General features: G+C 38.6%; 1 protein-coding gene across 1 annotated transcript; it reads left to right on the top strand.

Moving 5' to 3' along the window:
• The first annotated feature begins 3,527 nt into the window (after positions 1-3,527).
• Positions 3,528-16,299, top strand: CLEC4E (C-type lectin domain family 4 member E). Its single transcript, XM_003808665.4, has 6 exons — positions 3,528-5,320; positions 6,139-6,231; positions 6,778-6,867; positions 8,817-8,968; positions 9,879-9,994; positions 11,270-16,299. The coding sequence occupies exons 1-6, from the start codon at positions 5,284-5,286 to the stop codon at positions 11,439-11,441; spliced, it is 660 nt and encodes a 219-aa protein (XP_003808713.1). The 5' UTR covers positions 3,528-5,283; the 3' UTR covers positions 11,442-16,299.
• The last annotated feature ends 7,294 nt before the right edge of the window (positions 16,300-23,593 follow it).

Below are 23,593 nucleotides of genomic sequence, written 5' to 3'. Positions count from 1 at the left end.
CGCAACAGACTTGTTCAATTTGTCCTAACCTGAATTTTAAAATCTGATGATTACACACACACACACATGCTCTCTCTATATATGTATATGTGTGTATATATATGTATGTATGTATATATATACATACATAATCTCTTCAGAGTCAGTGCAGACTAAAACAGTACAAAGTAAAGGAGAGGATTGTGAGGAAGGTGAGTGACATGGGGTCCAATGTCTCTTGGCACAATCCCCAGCAGAAGACATAAGGCCATATGCATCAGTATGAGTAAAATGGTGAGGGATGATGAAGAAACATTATTGGATTGCTGGACATTGGTACTTAATCTACTGTCACACCTAAACCTGCCAATGAAAAGTGAAAGGGAAATATAATTAAATACAGAAAACTTGCAGGTGATAGTATGGCCAGAAGTAGATACAATCATCCCTTGGTATCAGTGGGGGATTGGTTTGAGGATCCTGCTTTGAATACCAAAACCTGTGGATTCTCAAGTCCCTCATATTAGTACGGTATTTATGAATGAAATTAATGTATGATTTTGTCTCAGTCCAACTAGAATATATTTTAAAAATGAGCATGATGTCTGAATGGAGGACTCTTTCCTTACCCAAACCATTGGAAAAGACTGCCAATCTTCTCTTCATCCTGTTTTTAATTGGACCTGCTAGATGGGAACCCTTAGAATTGCTTAAGCACATTCAAATGATTATTTTAAAACAATATAGGATGGGGGGGTTCAGTTTTAATTAAGAATAGGCTGGAGGAAGAATTTCAGCTTTAATTAAGAATAAGTTAGACACAGTCATGTTAATGCCCACAGATTCTTTGTTTAATAATCCAGTATGGCCTAGAAGAAAACTTGGTGGATCCTGGAGATGAATTGTATATTAGAGAGGACTGAATAAAATCATGCTTCCAACAGCATCAGCTGTGCCCAAGATGGCATCACAATTCAAGCTTTGCTAAAAGCTAAAAGACAGTAATATTCTGTTATCTATTTGCCTAAAACCTTATTTTCTATCTCTATTTAGGGAGAAAATCAAAGCTAATACACATTCATGTGGGATGGATTCCAGTATACATTTGCTATGTTCCCATAAGGTTATTTAAATTCTCCTTTTTATCACGGCACTTGGCAAGAAGATACTTAGATGTGATCAATTGGAAAGTAATATTATTAACTGCATAATGTCATATTAACTCAATTTGAAGATCTAGCAAAGATTGAATTACTGTATAATGCTTGTTAATCATATGAGGCTGATTAACCCAACTAAAGAACAGGGTCCAGGGGAAATGGTAAAATTCTTAGGCATCACCTGGACAGGGGAGATGAGAGGCATCCCTCAGACAACGAAAAATAAGTAATTGTCTCTGCCAGCTCCAAAATGAAAGCAAGAGGTGCAAAGATGTGGGCTTGCTAATGTGGTGGAGAAATGGCATACCCCTGTTAATAAAGTTATTAAGAAAAAAGCTAAATTTGACTGAAGTTTTGAGCAAGATAATACATTTGTTTTTTTTTTTTTTATGTTTTTGGAAATTAAAAAGCCCTTGTAAAGCCCTGTGGGGCCCCACGAGTCCCAAACACAAACGATTTAAGAAGTTTCTGCAGCACACAGTCAAGCCATGCTGACTGGAGCCGCTGGCAAAAGCCTGTTACTGCCACCTAGTGGCTGCCTGTGGGATTTTGTAATAAAAAGCTACCTGGCTGCAGCTTGAAGTAGCACCATCTAAAAGGAATTGCTAGCTTGTTACTGGGTTTTAGTTGAAACTGCTTTTTGTACTGAAGGACATAAAATTATTTGAAAACTCATAACATCCTGTTTATATCATATCATCATTCCAACAAGAAATGAAATGCACAGAATTCCCTCCTTGAATAGAAAGGAGATACTCAAGAATGTGAAATGGGGTTACCCAATGCATGCACAGTCAGGTGGCTGACAGGTCACCATAAATTTGGTTCCCCTGAGGAATTGGCTAAACCTATAGCTGAATAGGCCCCTCTCTCTGGTCAGTTGTCAAGGCAGCAGTGTGGCTTACAGATGGCAGTTCAAGGGTAAAGGGCTGGCCGTCAACCTGGGAAGCAGCAGCCCTGGGATCAGTTAGTGATTGCATGTTAGATGAAAAGACAAAAAATAAATCTGCCCCAAGGCTAAAATTGAGTGATGTTTCTCTTGGCATCAAAGAAAAGTAGATACTAACAATACTCGTATGGCATAGATGTTTACAGCTTTTATTGATTCTTTTCCAGTTGCCTGAAATATTGACAGGCAATATAGTTTAGAAAAGGGACTTAGATGATAAGTTCCTGGATGATATTTAGAAAGGGAAATCAAAGAATCTATTGCTGAACAACAGGTGCTGGGGAGGATGTGGAGAAATAGGAACACTTTTACACTGTTGGTGGGACTGTAAACTAGTTCAACCATTGTGGAAGTCAGTGTGGCGATTCCTCAGGGATCTAGAACTAGAAATACAATTTGACCCAGCCATCCCATTACTGGGTATATACCCAAAGGATTATAAATCATGCTGCTATAAAGACACATGCACACGTATGTTTATTGTGGCACTATTCACAATAGCAAAGACTTGGAACCAACCCAAATGTCCAACAATGATAGATTGGATTAAGAAAATGTGGCACATATACACCATGGAATACTATGCAGCCATAAAAAATGATGAGTTCATGTCCTTTGTAGGCACATGGATGAAGCTGGAAACCATCATTCTCAGCAAACTATCGCAAGGACAAAAAACCAAACACCGCATGTTCTCACTCACAGGTGGGAATTGAACAATGAGAACACTTGGACACAGGAAGGGGAACATCACACTCTGGGGACTGTTGTGGGGTGGGGGGAGGGGGGAGGGATAGCATTAGGAGATATACCTAATGCTAAATGACGAGTTAATGGGTGCAGCACACCAGCATGGCACATGTATGCATATGTAATAAACCTGCACGTTGTGCACATGTACCCTAAAACTTAAAGTATAATAAAAGATAAATAAAAATAAATAAAAATTAATCCCCCCCCCAAAAAAAGAAATCATTAAGCATGGTCAACTTTAGAAGAATGCACTAAGGATAGTTAGGAAGGCTTTTACTTGTCACATGCTTTTCATAGTATTAATCATAAAACATATTACTCGTATAATTTGGGGAAAATCAATGAAACAAAAGATATAAAAACATTTTGGCTGAAAAAATATTAATTTATTGATTTCTGTTTAATTGTATATTGATAAAAATTAACATACAATTGTTTAGTAATATTGATGGTTGCTGGTTGATTGTAATTAATAAAAGATGGACTGTGGTAATTATGTTCATCATTTTATAATTCATATAGCTCGTCTACTAGATAGTTTCTCTTTTTTTACTGATCAAAATCTATTTGCTGAGAATACACATATTAAATATGGGTATATTCTATAATATACACATATATAATTTAAAGATATTTTTAAAATTGTATTACTATAAAACAGAGAATGCAGAGAAAATTGACCAGTACCTTGAAATAATAAAAAGTCCCTTTGAGAACAAGAATATTTTCTCATACATGGAAAATTCGTTAGTCACTGGATGTGGGGATTTACCAAGTCATGTACATCATACTTATGCCTCCTGACTCATGAACTTAAATAAACTGAGACCAGTGTGATCTTATTCTTAAGTATCTTTAAGTAAGGAGAAGGCACATATCTAACTATTCTTCCAGAGAAGCATTAAATTCTTTTTTTTTTTTTTTGAGACAGAGTCTCACTCTATCGCCCAGGCTGGAGTGCAGTGGTGCAATTTTGGCTCACTGCAACCTCTGCCTCCCAGGATCAAGCTATTCTCCTGTCTCAGCCTCTCAAGTATCTGGAATTACAGATGCGTGCCACCACACTTGGCTAATTTTTGTATTTTTAGTAGAGGTGGGGTTTCACCATGTTGGCCAGGCTGGTCTCAAACTCCTGACCTCAAATGATCCACCCACCTTGGCCTCCCAAAGTGTTGAAATTACAGGCATGAGCCACTGCTCCCGGCCCAGAGAACCATTAAATTCTAATATCTAATTGAAATTGCTTTTTCTGACCTTCAAATACATTTCTCCTACTGTAGGCTGTAACATAGAACTAAAATCCCCAAATAATTCAGAACAGGAGAATTAAACTGCCTGCTGGGTCTCTGAGACTTCAGAAGCTGCGTTATGTTGTGAAAAACTAAGCTGAGTTTCAAAGTGGTCTAATCACATGAGGCTGTCCTGCTGAGGGGGACTCTAGTAGTCAGCCTAGTAGTAGCAGCCTAGTAGTCGGCATAAGATAAGAGGGACATAAATCCACAACATTAGAATATTCAAGAGCTGCAAATGAAGAAGAAAGAAAAACCATAAAAGATGAAAAAGAGGCCGGGCGCGGTGGCTCACGCCTGTAATCTCAGCACTTTGGGAGGCTGAGGCGGGCGGATCACGAGGTCAGGAGATTGAAACCATCCTGACGACCACAGTGAAACCCCGTCTCTGCTAAAAATACAAAAAATTAGCCAGGCGTGTTGGCGAGCGCCTGTAGTCCTAGCTACTCGGGAGGCTGAGGCAGGAGAATGGCTTGATCCCGGGAGGCGGAGCTTGCAGTGAGCGGAGATCATGCCACTGCACTCCAGCCTGGAAGACAGAGCGAGACTCTGTCTCAAAAAAAAAAAAAAAAAAAAAAAAGATGAAAAAATTCAGGTTGCCATGTCCTAAATACATACACTATACGCCCAGCTTTGTGCTATGTTGTCTAAGTCTTCTTTTCAGTTACCAAATGTGTGGATGGTACAGATCCAAAGTGAAATTCAGAGTGCAGAGGTGAGCTCCATATTGTCAAGGAAAAACTGGGGGATGAGTTATGCCCTGAAGAAACTAGAGACATTTGGTCCAACGAAACGAAACAACATTTAAAAAAAAACTCTCCTATTTCCCCGTGGCTAGCCTATTTGTGTTGATGCTTACCATTTCATAATTTCCTCATTTTGTTGTTACATGGAGTGAAGAGAACTGACATGCTGTCCAATAAACTTCCTTGTCCTCCTTATGCAAGAAAGGAAATCCTGACTTAATGTGTAGCCACAGAACAAGTTAATATTCTACATCTATCAGAGCTGAACTTCCTAAAAGACAAAGTGTTTATCTTTCAAGATTCATTCTCCCTGAATCTTACCAACAAAACACTCCTGAGGAGAAAGAAAGAGAGGGAGGGAGAGAAAAAGAGAGAGAGAGAAACAAAAAACCAAAGAGAGAGAAGAAATGAATTCATCTAAATCATCTGAATCACAATGCACAGGTAAAATCTGCAACTCTTCCTTTTCTTCCATAGATCTCTTTTTGGAACAAGTGATAAATATGGTGAAAGACAGGACAATAGAAAAGTATTCACTGAAGTTAAAAAAAAAAAAAGGGGGGGGGGACAGAGGAAGAGAGAGAGAGATTTAAAGACTATTTCTTATACCAGAAAGCCTGCTGGGCTCTAGCTAAGGGAGAGCTATCACAGTTTCCACCCTTTCTGCAATACATTATGTCCCTTTTGGCAAGTCACTTCACTTCTCTGGAACTCTCTTTGTCTGTAAAATGTTTAATGGGAGGAAGAGAGGAACTAAAAGATGACTGTTAACATTTTACCTAATTTACAAAGCGCTTGAAAAGTGAGACACAGAAAAAAAAAAAAGATCAGGAGAAGGACAAGAAAAGCAAAGACGAGAAAAGGGAAAAGAAAGAAAAAGAAAGAAGGGGGGCCTTAGAAAATACTGAAAAAAATTTAACTGAGAGACTTAGAAAGGAAAAATTGTATATCTGAGTTCATGAGTCAGAGTCTTTCTCCAGGGGTGCTAAACGTGTGGTCCTCAGACCAGCAGCAGCAGTAGCCCCTGGGAACTTGTTGGTTCCATACAAACTCTACTGAGTTGCTAACTCTGGGGGTAAGGGTCAGCAATCTGTGTTTCCATAAACCCTCCAAGTGATTCTGAAGCATGCTGAAATTTGGGAATTACTCAGTACAAACAATGGAAGTAGAAGGAAATAAGTAAGGATGAATAAAAATCTCTTCTATCTCTTTTGTACCTTGCTTAGGGAAGATTGATCATGTTTGTGTCTTTCTTTCTACAGAGAGAGGATGCTTCTCTTCCCAAATGTTCTTATGGACTGTTGCTGGGATCCCCATCCTATTTCTCAGTGCCTGTTTCATCACCAGATGTGTTGGTGGGTTCTGAAGGTCAAATTCAATTTAATTCTTCCTGGTGCATATTAGGAGAAAACTCTTCCATGCTGCCTGTAGACTCTCTTTTCCCTCAAAGGGTCTTTCTATTTCACCCTTTTTTTTCCCTATTAATCTCTAGGTTATTTCTCAAACCAGAAACCTCAACAAGCAGGGAACTGTTTCTGAATTTTAATCACCTGTGACTTACTTTTCATGATAGACATTTTTCACTTCCTTGGCAGTCCTGAATCCTCCTCTTTCAGCCTCTATCATTAGTGTAACCTTCTCTAGGAGAGTCTGCCTTAGAGCTTGAACTACTGGTCGGCACCAGAGATATGACTAATTACTTTTGGAAGGAAGGGTAGAGAGAGTTGGACTTGGCATAAGAGGTAGTGCAAACATATCTATTTTCTCTGGGTCATAAGAAAAAGCAGATTGTAAGAAAAAACATGATAATTATTGGCACTTTTGTTATAAATACAAAACTGAGGGAACTGACATTTTTAACCGAAATAAGACTAACAAACATTATGCCTTTTCTTTTACAGTGACATATCGCATCTTTCAAACCTGTGATGAGAAAAAGTTTCAGCTACCTGAGAATTTCACAGAGCTCTCCTGCTACAATTATGGATCAGGTATAATAGTCCCAAAGGTGAACATCAAAATTTACATAGCAACATTTTCTGGCTTCTAGATTGACTTTGGGACAGGTGAGATATAGCTGGATTAGGTCTTATTTTTCAAAAGCAAAATGTAAAATCCTAGAAATTTGGTGATGCAATTAGCATTGGGGCAGAAAGTCTTGGGGACATTATAGTAAACTTTTAGAATAAATTTGAGGTGTATGTCTGAACAGTAAATCTGGAAGTGGAAGGTATTATTCCCAGGAGTGTACTTTTTTTTCATTCACCTACTTCCAAAATGAGATGGAGAAAAAACGTATGGAGTAGAGAATTTATAAATATCTCACAAATATACTCTCTATGCTCTTCTATGTCATCCTGTTGCAAGTCCTAGCAAAATGCTACATGACACTAAAAAAGTGACTTCCTTCTCAGAGCTATAATTTTCTCACCATTAAATTGAGAGAAGTTAGAAGAATTATTTATAATAGACCTCAAAGGCAAAAGTTCTGTAATTCTAAGAAATCTAACTGTAGGGACCAGCCCCACAGGGTCGGTGGGTCTCTCCCTGTGTCCGGAGACGAGAGCGTGTAGAAATAAAGACACAAGACAAAGAGATAAAAGAAAAGGCAGCTGGGCCCGAGGGACCACTACCACCAATGCACGGAGACCGGTAGTGGCCCCGAATGTCTGGCTGCGCTGTTATTTATTGGATACAAGGTGAAAGGGGCAGGGTAGAGAGTGTGAGTCATCTCCAATGATAGGTAAGGTCACGTGGGTCACGTGTCCACTGGACAGGGGGACCTTCCCTGCCTGGCAGCCGAGGCAGAGAGGGAGAGGAGACAGAGAGAAAGACAGCTTACGCTATTATTTCTGCATATCAGGGACTATTAGTACTTTCGCTAATTTACTACTGCTATCTAGAAGGCAGAGCCAGGTGTACAGGATGGAACATGAAGGCAGACTAGGAGTGTGACCACTGAAGCACAGCATCACAGGGAGACGGTTAGGCCTCCGGATAACTGCGGGCAAGCCTGACTAATGTCAGGCCCTCCACAAGAGGTGGAGGAGCAGAGTCTTCTCTAAACTCCCCCAGGGAAAGGGAGACTCCCTTTCCCGGTCTGCTAAGTAGCGGGTGTTTTCCCTTGACACTTAACGCTACCGCTAGACCACAGTCTGTCTGCCTGGCCACGGGCGTCTTCCCAGACGCTGGCGTCACCGCTAGACCAAGGAGCCCTCTGGTGGCCCTGTCCTGGCATAACGGAAGGCTCGCACTCTTGTCTTCTGGTCACACCTCACTATGTCCCCTCAGCTCGTAGCTCTGTACGGCCTAGTTTTTCCTTGGCTATGATTATAGAGCGAGGATTATTATAATATTGGAATAAAAAGTAATTGCTCCAAACTAATGATTAATGATATTCATATATAATCATATCTAAGATCTATATCTGGTATAACTATTCTCGTTTTATATTTTATTATACTTGAACAGCTCTTGTCCTCTGTCTCTTGCGTCAGCGCCTGGGTGGCTTGCCGCCCACATCTAACCCATCTATATACTACAGTATGGAGATTCGATTGAGGATACATTGTTTAGGTAACATAAGAGATGGCTCTTTGGGGGTCACCCAAATAAAATGCATAAATTTCTCTGACATTAGTAGTCTAAGAACAGATAATAAGGTTCTATATCAATAGCATAACTAAGATAGTTTGCATATATAGTTGCATTTCCTGGCACTGACATCCAGAGAATGAGAATTACGTTCAAAAGACCAAAAACATTCTGTTTATGTTTCTTGACATTGGAATTATCTAAAGTCTTAGATACTAAGATGTAGGGTATGAACAAGTGATTCCAAGGCTTCTGACTTAAATGAGGACTCCATGGGGCCAGATGAAGCTTTGGGTTTTCTTATTCGGTTCACCTGGGACACTCACTGAAACATCTCTCATCCTAGGTTCAGTCAAGAATTGTTGTCCATTGAACTGGGAATATTTTCAATCCAGCTGCTACTTCTTTTCTACTGACACCATTTCCTGGGCGTTAAGTTTAAAGAACTGCTCAGCCATGGGAGCTCACCTGGTGGTTATCAACTCACAGGAGGAGCAGGTAGCTGGAGTCCTCCGATGCCAATGTAACATTCCCGACATGGTCCACCTCTCTTTTCATACATATGCACAGTGCTTGACCCCCAATGACTATCGTTAATGAATGTACTAAAATGCATGCTGTTCTTACTATTTCGGTAAAGTCACTGCCTACCTTAATTTATTTTCCTTCCTAGAAGAACCTGAGAAAAAGGGAATTTCCATGTGGAGTTCCTTTAGTTAGGCAAGGGGAAAAAAGAGGGTTGGAAGTGTTAATTTTAGACGAATCGTTACGTTTATGAACATATTATATGAAAGAAGAGAAGCAAATATTGTCCATTTTCTTTAAGCTGTGATTAATAATATTTTGCGCTAGATATATTCAATAAATTTGGCCACCAATAATAGTAGATAAACTTTGAAAGAATTATTGAGGCTCTCCTTTTCTGTTGAAGGTTATTTTTTCAGTTTAATTTTATATTATGTCTATTTTACCACAAAAAAAAATCAGTAGATAATCCTCATGATCTTACAGTTTCATTTATCTGTTATTTCTCATCCAGATTCTTTTTTACTTTTTGAGATGGAGTCTTGCTGTGTTGCCCAGGCTGGAGTGCAGTGGCGCAATCTCGGCTCACTGCAACCTCTGCCTCCCAGATTCAAGCGATTCTCCTGCCTCAGCCTCCCAAGTAGCTGGGACTACAGGCACCCGCCACCATGCCTGGCAATTTTTTTTATACTTTTAGTAGAGACAGGGTTTCGCCATGTTGGTCAAGCTGGTCTTGAACTCCTGACCTCAGGTGATCCACCCGCCTTGGCCTCCCAAAGTGCTAGGATCTCATCCAGATTCTTACCTCTTTGAATAACAATTACTAGCAACGTTTATTCAAAACTAAAATAACTGATCTCCTTTTATTTTGTATCTTCCATAGGAATTCCTTTCCTACAAGAAACCTAAAATGAGAGAGTTTTTTATTGGACTGTCAGACCAGGTTGTCGAGGGTCAGTGGCAATGGGTGGACGGCACACCTTTGACAAAGTCTCTGAGGTAATTACCCTCCTATTGAGAGGAGTTCTTGAAACCTCCTTCTGTTACCTGCAATAGATCAGGTCCATTATTGGTGGTGGTATTAAATGCAGGAAAGAGAAGAGCTAAGGTAGAAAAGATGAAGGAGAAGTACAAGCACCCACTTCTCTCCTTTCCTGGAATTGTCTCAAGAATAAAGGGGAAATAATAAATGAAAATGAACTGAAGAATCATTCACTGAGAATGCAAAAGAGACGAGAGGTGGAATTAAGAGTCTTATTCCCCAAAACTGAAGGAAATGAGGAAAAAAATAGTAAGTTGAGAAAGACAGCAGGTTCTTATGCAGTGAAAAATGAGAATCTCTTGATAATGTCTCTTTTCTCCTTAATAATAGCCTCACATCATTAGAACATAGCATTTTTTGTTGTGGATATGCTTTTTTTGTTAGATTGGTTAATTGATATATAAAATATTTTGCTATATATGTTGATTCTCATGATTTGTTAGGGAGTGAGTTTTTTTCTTTTTTCTTTTCTTCAACTTTTATTTTAAGTTCCAGGGTACATGTGCAGGATGTGCAGGTTACATAGGTAAACGTGTGCTGTGGTGGTTTGCTGCACAAATCATCCCATGACCCGGGTATTAAGTCCAGCATCCATTAGGTATTCTTCCTGATAGAGCATAGCATTTTTAAGTTTTTTTCTCATTTATTATTTCATTTACCTAAATTACACTTTCTTGGAATGTATCAGTATTATTAATCTTTATTTAGCATTTGAGGAAACTAAAACTCAGCAGAGTTAAGTGACTTAGCTAATGAGCAGTTCTAAGAGTACAACAGAGATACTCTGACATGTTAGAAATGCTGCTTCACTACCACACTGTAACACCACTGCAGGATGCACCTAAGTTAATACACACTCTGTGCAGAATAAAGAGAGCTAAGCCGATATGAGGTATGAGTGTGAAGAAAACAAATCTATCAGAATATCAATCTTCCCCATAACTTCTCATTCTATAGCTAAGGAACAGGACAGAATAGAAAAGGAACAAAGGAACAGGACAGAATAGAAAGTCAGAAAGATCCGGTTCAGCTTCAGTACTCACAAACTGTGACTTCGACAACTAGTTTAGCTTCCTGAGGTTCCTTTTCTTCTTCAATAAAATGGACATTATAATACCTACCTCGCAAAATTGTTGTGAGGTTAAATAACACAAATGTAATTTGCCTAGTATATTAGGTTACTTTACCTCTTTTTGCTGGGATTTTAAGTCGCCTATGTCATTCTTTTTCAGCTTCTGGGATGTAGGGGAGCCCAACAACATAGCTACCCTGGAGGACTGTGCCACCATGAGAGACTCTTCAAACCCAAGGCAAAATTGGAATGATGTAACCTGTTTCCTCAATTATTTTCGGATTTGTGAAATGGTAGGAATAAATCCTTTGAACAAAGGAAAATCTCTTTAAGAACAGAAGGCACAACTCAAATGTGTAAAGAAGGAAGAACAAGAACATGGCCACACCCATCGCCCCACACGAGAAATTTGTGCGCTGAACTTCAAAGGACTTCGTAAGTATTTGTTACTCTGATATAAATAAAAATAAGTAGTTTTAAATGTTATAATTCATGTTACTGGCTGAAGTGCATTTTCTCTCTACGTTAGTCTCAGGTCCTCTTCCCAGAATTTACAAAGCAATTCACTACCTTTTGCTACATTTGCCTCATTTTTGAGTGTTTGTATGAAAGTACAGGGACACGGAGCCAAGACAGAGTCTAGCAAAGAAGGGGATTTTGGAAGGTGCCTTCCAACAATCTCCTGAATCCGGGCTCTGTAGCAGGTCCTCTTCTTTCTAGCTTCTGACAAGTCTGTCTTCTCTTCTTGGTTTCATACCGTTCTTATCTCCTGCCCAAGCATATATCGTCTCTTTACTCCCCTGTATAATGAGTAAGAAGCTTCTTCAAGTCATGAAACTTATTCCTGCTCAGAATACTGGTGTGGCCTTTCTGGCTACAGGCCTCCACTGCACCTTCTTAGGGAAGGGCATGCCAGCCATCAGCTCCAAACAGGCTGTAACCAAGTCCACCCATCCCTGGGGCTTCCTTTGCTCTGCCTTATTTTCAATTGACTGAATGGATCTCACCAGATTTTGTATCTATTGCTCAGCTAGGACCCGAGTCCAATAGTCAATTTATTCTAAGCGAACATTCATCTCCACACTTTCCTGTCTCAAGCCCATCCATTATTTTTTAACTTTTATTTTAGCTTTCGGGGGTACATGTTAAAGGCTTTTTATATAGGTAAACTCATGTCGTGGAGGTTTGTTGTACAGATTATTTCATCACCCAGGTATTAAGCCCAGTGCCTAATATTGTTTTTTTCTGCTCCTCTCCCTCCTCCTACCTTCCGCCCTCAAGTAGCCTCCAGTGTCTGTTATTCCCTTCTTTGTGTTTATGAATTCTCATCATTTAGCTCCCACTTATAAGTGAGGACATGCAGTATTTGGTTTTCTGTTCCCGTGTTTGCTAAGGATAATGGTCTCCAGTTCTACCGATGTTCCCACAAAAGACATAATCTTCTTTTTTAAGGCTGCATAGTATTCCATGGTATCTATGTATCACATTTTCTCTATCCAATCTATTGTTGACTCACATTTAGATTGATTCCATGTTTTTGCTATTGTGAATAGTGCTGCAATGAACATTCGTGTGCATGTGTCTTTATGGTAGAAAGATTTATATTTCTCTGAGTATGTATCCAGTAATAGCCCATTCATTTATTGCATAAAATTCTACCAATACTGATGACGTTACTAAAGAGTACATCAATAACGTGGCAGCTTTCATAACCATGTTTCTTGCACAAAGTGCCATGAGGAGACCCTCAAAATTCAATCACTGGACACCACGTGTAATCACTGAATGAGAAAATTCAACTGGACAAGTGAATATAACACATCAGCTTTCATTGCAAAAATTTATTTCTCTTAGGCATTGTGACAATCTGGTTTTGAAATCAACACATCTTTAAGCCAAACATTATTTAACCTAAAAGTAATTTTAAACATACTTTCAACTTTCTAATTCCCTTTTTTAAAATCATGAACATCAATAAGGAGATGCTGAAAGACTTTTTTTTGTTCATTGGTGTTTCCCTGAAGGTGGCTATAATTTAAGTTTTATTTCTAGATTGAAAGACATATGGAAATATTATTCCATATTATTTCTCCATATATATTTAGAATTTAAGTTTAAAGACAAGTTTTAAAGACAAGTTTATAAAACTAAACTTGTCTTTATAGTTTGCCAAGAAAAGAAAGAATTGCTAAGGGTTTAGTGGTTAAAGATTATTGGAACATAAATTATCTATTAGGGAAATTATTTTTTGAGAAGTAGATCATCCAATTGAAATTGTTTTAAAGTATAATATCTTATAAGTGGGGTTACACAAACACTTTACCACCTTAGGCACCAGAAAACCCAGACATTTTCAAAGAATAGTAGATTAATTAATGATACATATTCTTAAAAGCATATTCCCAAAATAAAGTACTGTTAAGATTTACATATTACTAAATGGGTCCCCAATTTTTTTAAAGAAAAATTACTATTTTTTGTAAAAATGATACATGTTCATTACCAAAAATTCCTACAGATCACAATTATAGAAAGATGAAAATTTTTAAAATTCCAATTCCACGTTGCAGTAATAATTATCATGAACGTCACTCCAGGAAACTTTTTATGCCTTTAATGGGGTGCAGGAAATGCTACCTCAAAATATGGCACCTTGGGAACTGAGAAAACTGCAAAAACGGGAAGTCCACTCTCATCTTTCTCTTGCCCTTCTTACCGGAAGCAGGCCATAGCATCTAGGAAGGTCATCTCTGACCTTCTTCCTCCTTTCTCCTCTGAACACTCTCCTATGACAGGTGTCCTGCTCTATACCCAAAAGGAAAGAATGTCGTACAGGGAAGCCAAGAAGAACCTGAACAAACAGGCCTTGCTAAGTCTCATTAGGTTATTATCATTAGATCATATCGCTTTTTGTCTAACCATGTTTTTTTTTTCACAACTATCCACTTCATGAGGCTTAGCACAAAATTTACATAGATTTCTCTGTTTTTTGAGTGTTCATTTCTGAAGGCTCTCATGTCATGTAAAACTTACGTTAAATACATCTGTATGGTTTTCTCTTGTTAATCTGTGTTTTGTTATAAGGGCCTTAGCCATGAACCGTGCAATTGGTGAGAAAAAGATGTTACTTTTTCTCCCCTATGACTTCAAGAGTTAGATGAAAAGATGGAAAAACAAAGAGTTAAAAAAACCCAAATATATATATATATATTTACATGTATACACACATACACACATGCATTGACACACTTTTAGAAAGGAATTATACAACAGATAATACTTTAATTTTTTAAATTTTATTTTGGTTTTGATTGACACATAATAATTGTACACATTTGTGGGATACAATGCGATGTTTCAATACATGTGTATGCTCTATATTAATCAAATCAGGGTAATTAGCACATTCATTACCTCAAACGTTTAAAAAATTGAAGTGAAATTGAAGAATTACTGAGTTCAAGAATGTCACAGCCTTTATAGATTATGAAAAAGAGTTATTTCCCAGAAGGTCCCTCTGAAGTAAAAAACAAAACAAAACAAAAAATTATAAACAATCAACAATTAAGTCAAATGTTTTTGCTCTTCTGTTTCCCAATCCCCTTTTCTACCTTTCCGTTTCCTGATAATGACTCCTAAAATCATTGCACGTGGGTGGAGCAGAGCAAGGTGGTCTTTATACGTGTGTGCATGTATATGCGGGAGGGGGAGAGGGGCGCATGACTACCCCTCAGAGAGTTAGATCCCAGACAGTGTAAAGGGGAGATTGTGGGGGAAGCAGGAGAAAGTAAGGACGTCAGAACGCCAGTGGGTTCAGCAGGGCATCCTGGTGGGGGTTGGACTGGCCCAAAGTCTCAAAGCCTGAGCTAGAGTGAGGAGGACGCCCATACGTGGGGGTGGTTGAGCAAAGGTGTCTGAGCCGAAGCAGGAGGATTATCTAGGAGGGCCACAGGGCACCGGGCAGGGTGAGGTGGATGTCCACACAGGTCATTCAGCACAGGATGGAGAGGTAGAGCCTGAGCGGGTCAGCATATATGTCGTGCAACCAACTTTAAAATTTCACACGGTTTACTCTTGGGCATCTTAGAATTGTATTGCCATTGTAAGTGTAATATCATTTTGTACATTTTGCAGAGTATTATATTGTTGATTTTTGTATAATAATAATTTATCCAGAAACACTGTTTAACTTTCCTAATTTTTTAAAACATTTTGGCCATACATTCCCTTTTATTTTCTGTGTAGATAATTATACTGCCTAAAAAACTGAGCTATCCAGTACAGTAGCCACCAGCCACAGTAGGCTATTAAGCACTATCCTAATTGAGATATTCTGTAAGTGTAAAATACACACTAGTTTTTTTGATAATTTGAAAAAAGAATATAAAATATGTCACTAAGAATTTTATATGGATTACATGTCAAAATGATAATATTCTAGATATGTTTGTTCAAATAAAATAAGTTATTAGAATTAATTTCACTTGTTTGGGCTTTTTTTTTTTTTTTTTTTTTTGCTTTCTTGATATAATTACTGGAAAATTTAGACATATGCAACTCACATTTTTGCCTTTCACTATGTTTCCCTGGGACAGTTCTGGTCTAGAAATAATGATAGTTGTGGGTTTTTAAAACTCCCTTCCAGTTCTTTTGGTCATATTGAGCTGGCTAGGAACGCCAACATATTGTTGCATAAAGCTGCTATAGTTTTGTTCTTAAACTTAAAGAAAATGCTTCTAATGGCTTACCATTAAATCTAATAGTTGCTACAGGTTTGGGGTAGACACCCTGCAGAAAATTCCTTTCATTTCTTCTTTGTTAAATGTTTTAACACTAAGTGGTTTATTGATTTTACTAGATGATGCTTTAGCATCTCTTTTAAAATGTTGATAAGATTAATTACATTAATAGATTTGCACACTATGTGCATATATGCACATTGTTTAAAAAAACAAATTCTTCTAGAGGATTGTAATTAAAAATAGCTGTTTCCTGCCCACTTCTGATTCCCACACCTAAGCGGCAATCGTATTCAACCCTTTAGATGCTTCTTTTCTATTGAGTTCCATGTTTCTATTTCTATCAAAAGTTTATACTATAATTCCTTGATTTTTTCAGTTTTAGATAATTTCTATGAGCTCCACACTAATGAAAACAAGAATAGTCTTCTTTCTCTCTCTCTTTCCCATCCCCCTGCTATCACTATATAATCATTTATTTAAAAATCAGTATTCAACATTTGCACTGGTATGAATATGTAAATATTATTCACAGCTGAACCATTTACTGTATTCTTACTACATATTTTTAATTACATTTTGCTTTTTATGGAGTTAATATTGACATCTTTTCTTTTTTTGGAGACAGGATCTCATGCTGTCACCAGGCCAGGGTACAGTGGCATAATCATGGCTTCATTGGAGCCACGACTTCCTGGGCTCAAGCAATCCTCCCATAGCGGCTTCCCAAGCAGTTAGGACTACAGGTGCACACCACCAAACACAGCTAATTTTTAAATTTTTTGTAGAGACAGGGTCTCCCTATGTTGCCCAGGCTGGTCTCAAACTGCTGGCCTCAAGTAATCCTCCCACCTTGGCCTCCCAAAGTGCTGGGATTACAAGCTTGAGCCACCATACAGGACCCATTTTTTTAATATTTATCTAGCTTTCTACGTACTGACATAATTCATATTTTAACTCTTCAGAAATGTATATCACCTCTCAATTCATTCAAATGCATTCCATCTATCCCATAATTTTGTAGGGAAAAAAATGTTTCTTGGAAAATTTCCTTCCTTTCCCAATCTGAACCGAGATTGCTCTGGTGATTTGCTTCACAGCCATTATTTTGTTAAGTGTTATTAAAAAAGAAAATATTTTGTAATTTTAAGGTTATTTCAAATTATGTTGCAACAATGCAATATAAATGCCATTCACTTATAAGAACAAGATATAAAACAATTTCAAAACTATATTGTTAAGTAAAACATGCAAACGTTTAAGAATATGTAGATTATATTTCTATTCATATTTAAAATGTGGATTATATATCTATATATGTTTAGTATATAACATGTATGTAATTATATGTTTATTATGTATAGTACATAGTTTATATATAGTATATATTCTTATACACTTTATATGTAGTACATATAGTATAACCATTTATGGAAATGTAAATAAGAAACTGATAATCATAGTTACTCTAAAGAGGCATTTCAGTAACTAGAGTTCAGGTTAGAAGATTTATTTATCTTCTACGTTTACTAATGTTTTTACAGTTTGCCTTTTTAACACACATATATTACTGTTTCAAAAATGAAAACACTGTTTGAAATTTTTAAGAATTTTAAGCTTCTAGGACTACCATAATGTACTAAAATAATTAGAACCTATTTTTATGAAATTACTGTCTTTGTCTTGAAGAGATTGTGATGAGGTGCCATGAGAGTTCAGAATAGACTAAAAGAGACTATGGATGTGTATTAGTTCATTTTCTGCTGCTTATAACAGGATATCTGAGACTAGAAATTTATAAAGAAAAGAAATTTATTTCTTATAGTGATGGAGGCTGAGAAGTCCAAGGTCAAAAAGCTGTGTCTGGTGAGGGCCTTCTTGCTGGTAGGGACTCTCTAAAGAGTCTCAAGGTGGTACAGGGATCACACAGTGAGGGTGCTGCGTGTGCTAACATGCTAGCTCAGGTCCCTCTTCCTCTTTTTATAATGCCACCAGTTTTCTGCCTATGATAACCCATTAATACATCAACCCATTAATCCACTATTCTATAACTGGGAGTTAATTCATTCATGAGGATAGAACCCTCATTATCTGATTGCTTCTTAAATGCCCCACCTCTCAGGCAGTGGTGTTCTGAGGCGCCCACGGAAAAAACCCGCAATAAGTGAGTGGATCCTTCACCGGCAACCAAGATACTCAGGCTGTCTCATCATAATTGACTGGAAGGCTGGTGTGACCCACGGAGAGAAGAAAGAGCAGAGTGGTGCAGCGGCGCACCTGAGAGCCACATGGGGGAAAGGGAACCCCCTCCCCCGAGCCAAGGGAGGCAGTCGGTGAGCACACTACCCAGCCAGGGAAACTGTGCTTTTTCCACGGAACTGTGTAACTTATGGATTGGAAGATCCCACTCACAAACGCACGCCACCGGGGCCTAGCATCCCAACCCTGGAACGCGTGACTGTCACCGGCTCTCAGCTGGAATGTGCCAAGGCCTACTGAACTCCTGGGGGTTGGGGAGCGCTGGCAGAGGGCGACCAGCACTGGCTGTGGCTGCCTGCTGTCTAAGCCGTTTGCGCTCTTTGAGGGAGGGGCAGCAGCCAGCATTGGGACTCACAGCTGCTTAACATGCAAAGCTCCCTGGCGGCGGAAGGGAAGCACCCATTTCTGTAGCTTCAGGCTGTGCTTTTCCCCTGCGGAGCCAGGGAGGCTGGAGAGCTTGGTCCCAAGATTTGTCCCCACAGCCCAACACACTGGCTGTGGCAGTCTGCGGCCAGAGTGCCTCTTCAGGCCTAACCTTGACCCAGCCTTCCTCAGGGGGCAGGGCTTCCCTGCAGGATCTCCAAAAACTCCAGCCAGAGGCTCGGGGACAGAATTTGGTTCTCCGTGGGCCTGGGCCCCTAGGGAGAGGGGTGGCTACAGTCTCTGCAGATCAGCAGACTTAGCCTCTCCTCCTGGTAGTTCTGAGGAATCCGGGCAGCCCAGATGAGTGGGTTTAACCCCAGCAAAACACACCCTCTCCACCAAGGGACAAAGGGCTTCATTAATCAGGTCCTACTCCCTGTGCCACCCAACTGGGTGAGACCCTTCAACAGGGGTTGTCAGACACCCTATACAGGAGTGATCCTACTAGCATCAGGTTGGTGCTCCTGAAGGTCAGAGGTCCCAGAAAAAGGAGTAGGCACCCGTCTTTGCTGCTCTCCAGCCTCCTTGAGTGACATCTCCAAGCACAGGAGTGAATTGGATTAACAGAGCCTGAAGTGAACCCCCAGCAAACTGCAGCAGCCCTACAGAAGAGGGACCTGACCATTGAAAGAAAAAAAACCAGAAAGTGACAACAACAGCATCAACAACAACAACAAAAGGGCCCCCACAAAAGTCCCATCTAAGGGTCAGCAGCCTCAAAGACTGAAACTAGACAAACTCACAAAGATGAAAAAGAATCATTGAAAAAATGCTGAAAACCCAAAAGACAAGAGTGCCTCTTCTCCTCCAAATGATCACAGCATCTCTCCATCAAGAGTGCAGAACTGGACAGAGGATCAGATGGATGAATTGATAGAAGTAAGCTATAGAAGATGGGTAATAAAAAGCTATGATGAGCTAAAGGAGCATGTTCTAACCCAATGCAAAGAAGCTAAGAACCTTGATAAACGGTTAGATGAATTGCTAATTAGAATAACCAGTTTAGAGAGGAAGATAAATGACCTGATGGAGCTGAAAAACACAGCATGAAAACTTCATGAAGTATAAAGTATCAACAGCCAAACTGACCAAGTGGAAGAAAGGATATCAGAGTTAGAAGGCCACTTTACTGAAATAAGACATGCAGACAAGAATAGAGAAAAAAGAATGAAAAGGAATAAACAAATCCTCCAAGAAATATGGGACTTCATAAAAAAACCAAACCTATGATTGACTGGGGTACCAGAAATAGACAGGAAGAATGGAAACAAGCTGGAAAACACACTTCAGGATATTATCTAAGAGAACTTCCCCAACCTAGCAACACAGGCCAACATGCAAATTCACAAAATACAGAGAACACCATTAAGGTACTCCACAAGAAGATCAACTCCAAGACACATAATCATCAGATTCTCCAATGTCAAAATGAAGGAAAAGCTGTTAAAGGCAGCCAGAGAGAAAGGCCAGGTACCTACAAAAAGAAGCCTATCAGATTAACAGCAGACCTCTCAGCAGAAGCTCTACCAGCCAGAAGAGATTGGGGGCCAATATTCAACATTCTTAAATAAAAGAATTTTCAACCTGGAATTTCATATCCAGTCAAACTAAGCTTCATAAGCAAAGGAGAAATAAAATCCTTTCCAGACAAGCAAATGCTGAGGGATTTCATTACCACCAGGCCTGCCCTGCAAGAGCTTCTGAAAGAAGCACTAAATATGGAAAGTAAAAACTGGTACCAGCCACTGCAAAAACAGACCAAAATATAAAGACCAATGACACTATGAAGAAACTGCATCAACTAAAGTGCAAAAAAACCAAATAGCATCATGATGATGGGATCAAATTCACACATAACAATACTAACCTTAAACGTAAATGGGCAAATACCCCAATTAAAAGACACAGACTGGCAAATTGGATAAGGAGTCAAGACCCATCGGTGTGCTGTATTCAGGCGACCCATCTTACATGCAAAGACACACAAAGGCTCAAAATAAAGGGATGGAGGAAAATTTACCAAGCAAATGGAAAGAAATGAAAAAGTAGGAGTTGCAATCTTAGTCTCTGACAAAACAGACTAAAGGTTAAAAAAGACAAAGAATGGCATTACATAACGGTAAACAAAACGATTCAACAAGAGATAACTACTCTAAATGTATATGCACCCAATACAGGAGCACCCAGATTCATAAAGCAAGTCCTTAGAGACCTACAAAGAGACTTAGACTCCCACATAATAATAGTGGGAGATTTTTAACACCCCACTGTCAATATTAAACAGATCAACAAGACAGAAAATTAACAAGGATATTCAGAACTTGAACTCAGCTCTGGATCAAGTGGACCTAGTAGATGTCTACAGAACTCTCTACCCCAAATCAGCAGAATATACATTCTTCTCAGTGTCACATGGCACTTATTCTAAAATTGACCTCATAATTGGAAGTAAAGCACTTCTCAGCAAATGCGAAAGAACTGAAATCATAAAAAACAGTCTCTCAGATCACACTGCAATCAAATTAGAATTCAAGATTAAGAAAATCACTCAAAAACACAAAATTTCATGAAAATTGAACAAACTGCTCCTGAATGGCAGCTGAGTAAATAACAAAATTAAGGCAGAAATCAAGAAGTTCTTTGAAACCAATGAGAACAAAGATACAATGTACCAGAATCTCTGGGACACAGCTAAAGCAGTATTAAGAGGGAAATTTATAGCACTAAATGCCCACATCAGAAAGCTGGAAAGAGCTCAAATTGACACTGTAACATCACAATTAAAAGGACTAAAGAAGCAACAGCAAACTAATCCAAAAGCTAGCAGAAGACAAGAAATAACTAAGATCAGAGAAGAGCCGAAGGAGAATAGAGACATGAAAAACCCTCCAAAAAATCAGTGAATCCTGGAGCTGGTTTTTTGAAAAAATTAACAAAGTAGATAGATGACTAGCTAGACTAATAAAGAAGAGAGAGAAGAATCAAACAGACACAATAAAAAATGATAAAGGGGATATCACCACTGATCCCACAGAAATACAAACCCCCATCAGAGAATACTATAAATACCTCTAAGCAAATAAACTAGAAAATCTACAAGAAATGGATAAATTCCTGGATGCATACACCCTACCGGGACTAAACCAGGAAGAAGTTGAATCCCTGAATAGACCACAAGCTCTGAAATAGAGGCAGCAATTAATAGACTACCAAACAAACAAACAAAAAAGCCAAGGACCAGATGGATTTGCAGCTGAATTCTACCAGAAATACAAAGAAGAACTGGTACCATTCCTTCTGAAACTATTCCAAACAATTGAAAAGGAGGGACTCCTCCCTAACTCATTTTATGAAGCCAGCATCATCCTGATACCAAAACTGGGAAGAGACACACCAAAAAAGAAAACTTCAGGCCAATATCCCTGATGAACATTGATGCGAAAATCCTCAATAAAATACTGGCAAACTGAATCCAGCAGCACATTAAAAACTTGCCCACCACAATCAAGTCAGCTTCATCCCTGGGGTGCAAGGTTGGTTCAACATAAGCAAATCAATAAACATAATCCATCACATAAACAGAACCAAAGACAAAAACCACATGGTTATCTCAATAGACGCAGAAAAGGCCTTTGATGAAATTAAACATCCTTTCATGTTAAAAACTCTCAATAAACTAAGTATTGATGGAACATATCTCAAATAATAAGAGCTATTTATGATGAATGCACAGCCAATATATCATATTGAATGGGCAAAAGCTGGAAGAATTTTCTTTGAAAACTGGTACAAGACAAGGATGTCCTCTCTCACCACTCCTATTCAACATAGTACCGAAAGTTCTGGCCAGGGCAATCAGGCAAGAGAAAGAAATAAAGCATATTCAAATAGTAAGAGAGGAAGTCAAGTTGTCTCTGTTTGCAGACAACATTATTTTATATTTAGAAAACCCCATCATCTCAGCCCAAAAACTTCTTGAACTGATAAGCAACTTCACCAAAGTCTCAGGATACAAAATCAATGTGAAAAAATCGCAAGCATTCCTTTACACCAACAATAGGCAAGCAGAGAGCCAAATTATAAATGAACTCCCATTCACCATTGCTACAATGAGAATAGAATACCTAGGAATACAGCTAACAAGGGATGTGAAGGACCTCTTCAAGGAAAACTACAAACCACTGCTCAAAGAAATAAGACAGGACACAAACAAATGGAAAAACATTCCATCTTCATGGATAGGAAGAATCAATATTGTGAAAATGGTCATACTGCCCAGAGCAATTTATAGATTCAATGCTATTCCCATCAAACTACTGTTGATATTCTTCACAGAATTAGAAAAAACTATTTTAAATTTCATATAGAATCAAAGAAGAGCTTGTATAGCCAAGACAATCCTAAGCAAAAAGAACAAAGCTGGGGGCATCATGCTACCTGACTTCAAACTATACTATAAGGCTACAGTAACCAAAACAGTATGGTACTGGTCCCAAAACAGACATATAGACCAATGAAGCACAACAGAGACTTCAGCAATAACACCATACATCTACAACCATCTGATATTCAACAAGTCTGGCAAAAACAAGCAATGGGGAAAGGATCTCCTATTCAGTAAATGGTTCTCGGAAAACTGGCTAGCCATATGCAGAAAACTGAAACTGGGCTCTTTCCTTACACCTTATACAAAAATTAACTCAAGATGGATTAAAGACTTAAATGTAAAACCCAAAACCGTAAAAACCCTAGAAGAAAACCTAGGTAATACCATTCAGGACACAGGCATGGGCAAAACTTCATGACTTATTGACAACTGAAGCTCAACCTATATATAGTTCTCTACAAATTAAAAATGGATAATATTAACTATACGAAGCCCACTAGCATTTACATAAAGTTACTTCAACAAGTTTCATAGGTTTCATGCTACATAATTTAGTGAATATGGCAAACACAGTCAAATTTATTTAGCACCATTTCAGCTAAAAGTATCAGCTTTTAACACAGCTACACACATCCATCACCACCACCACCACCACACAATCAAACACCAGTATTTC

This window comes from Pan paniscus, chromosome 10 (genome assembly GCF_029289425.2).
Source record: "Pan paniscus chromosome 10, NHGRI_mPanPan1-v2.0_pri, whole genome shotgun sequence".
Lineage (NCBI taxonomy): Eukaryota > Metazoa > Chordata > Mammalia > Primates > Hominidae > Pan > Pan paniscus.
Note: the sequence above shows the minus strand (reverse complement) of the source record. Positions and strands in the feature narration are given on the sequence as shown.

Excerpts from the sequence above, each read along its gene's own strand:
- CLEC4E (XM_003808665.4), top strand. The coding sequence starts at position 5,284 with ATGAATTCATCTAAATCATCTGAATCACAATGCACAG. Across the intron at positions 6,232-6,777 it reads TTTCATCACCAGATGTGTTG|TGACATATCGCATCTTTCAA; the intron begins GTGGGTTCTGAA and ends TTTCTTTTACAG. Across the intron at positions 9,995-11,269 it reads CCTTTGACAAAGTCTCTGAG|CTTCTGGGATGTAGGGGAGC; the intron begins GTAATTACCCTC and ends ATTCTTTTTCAG.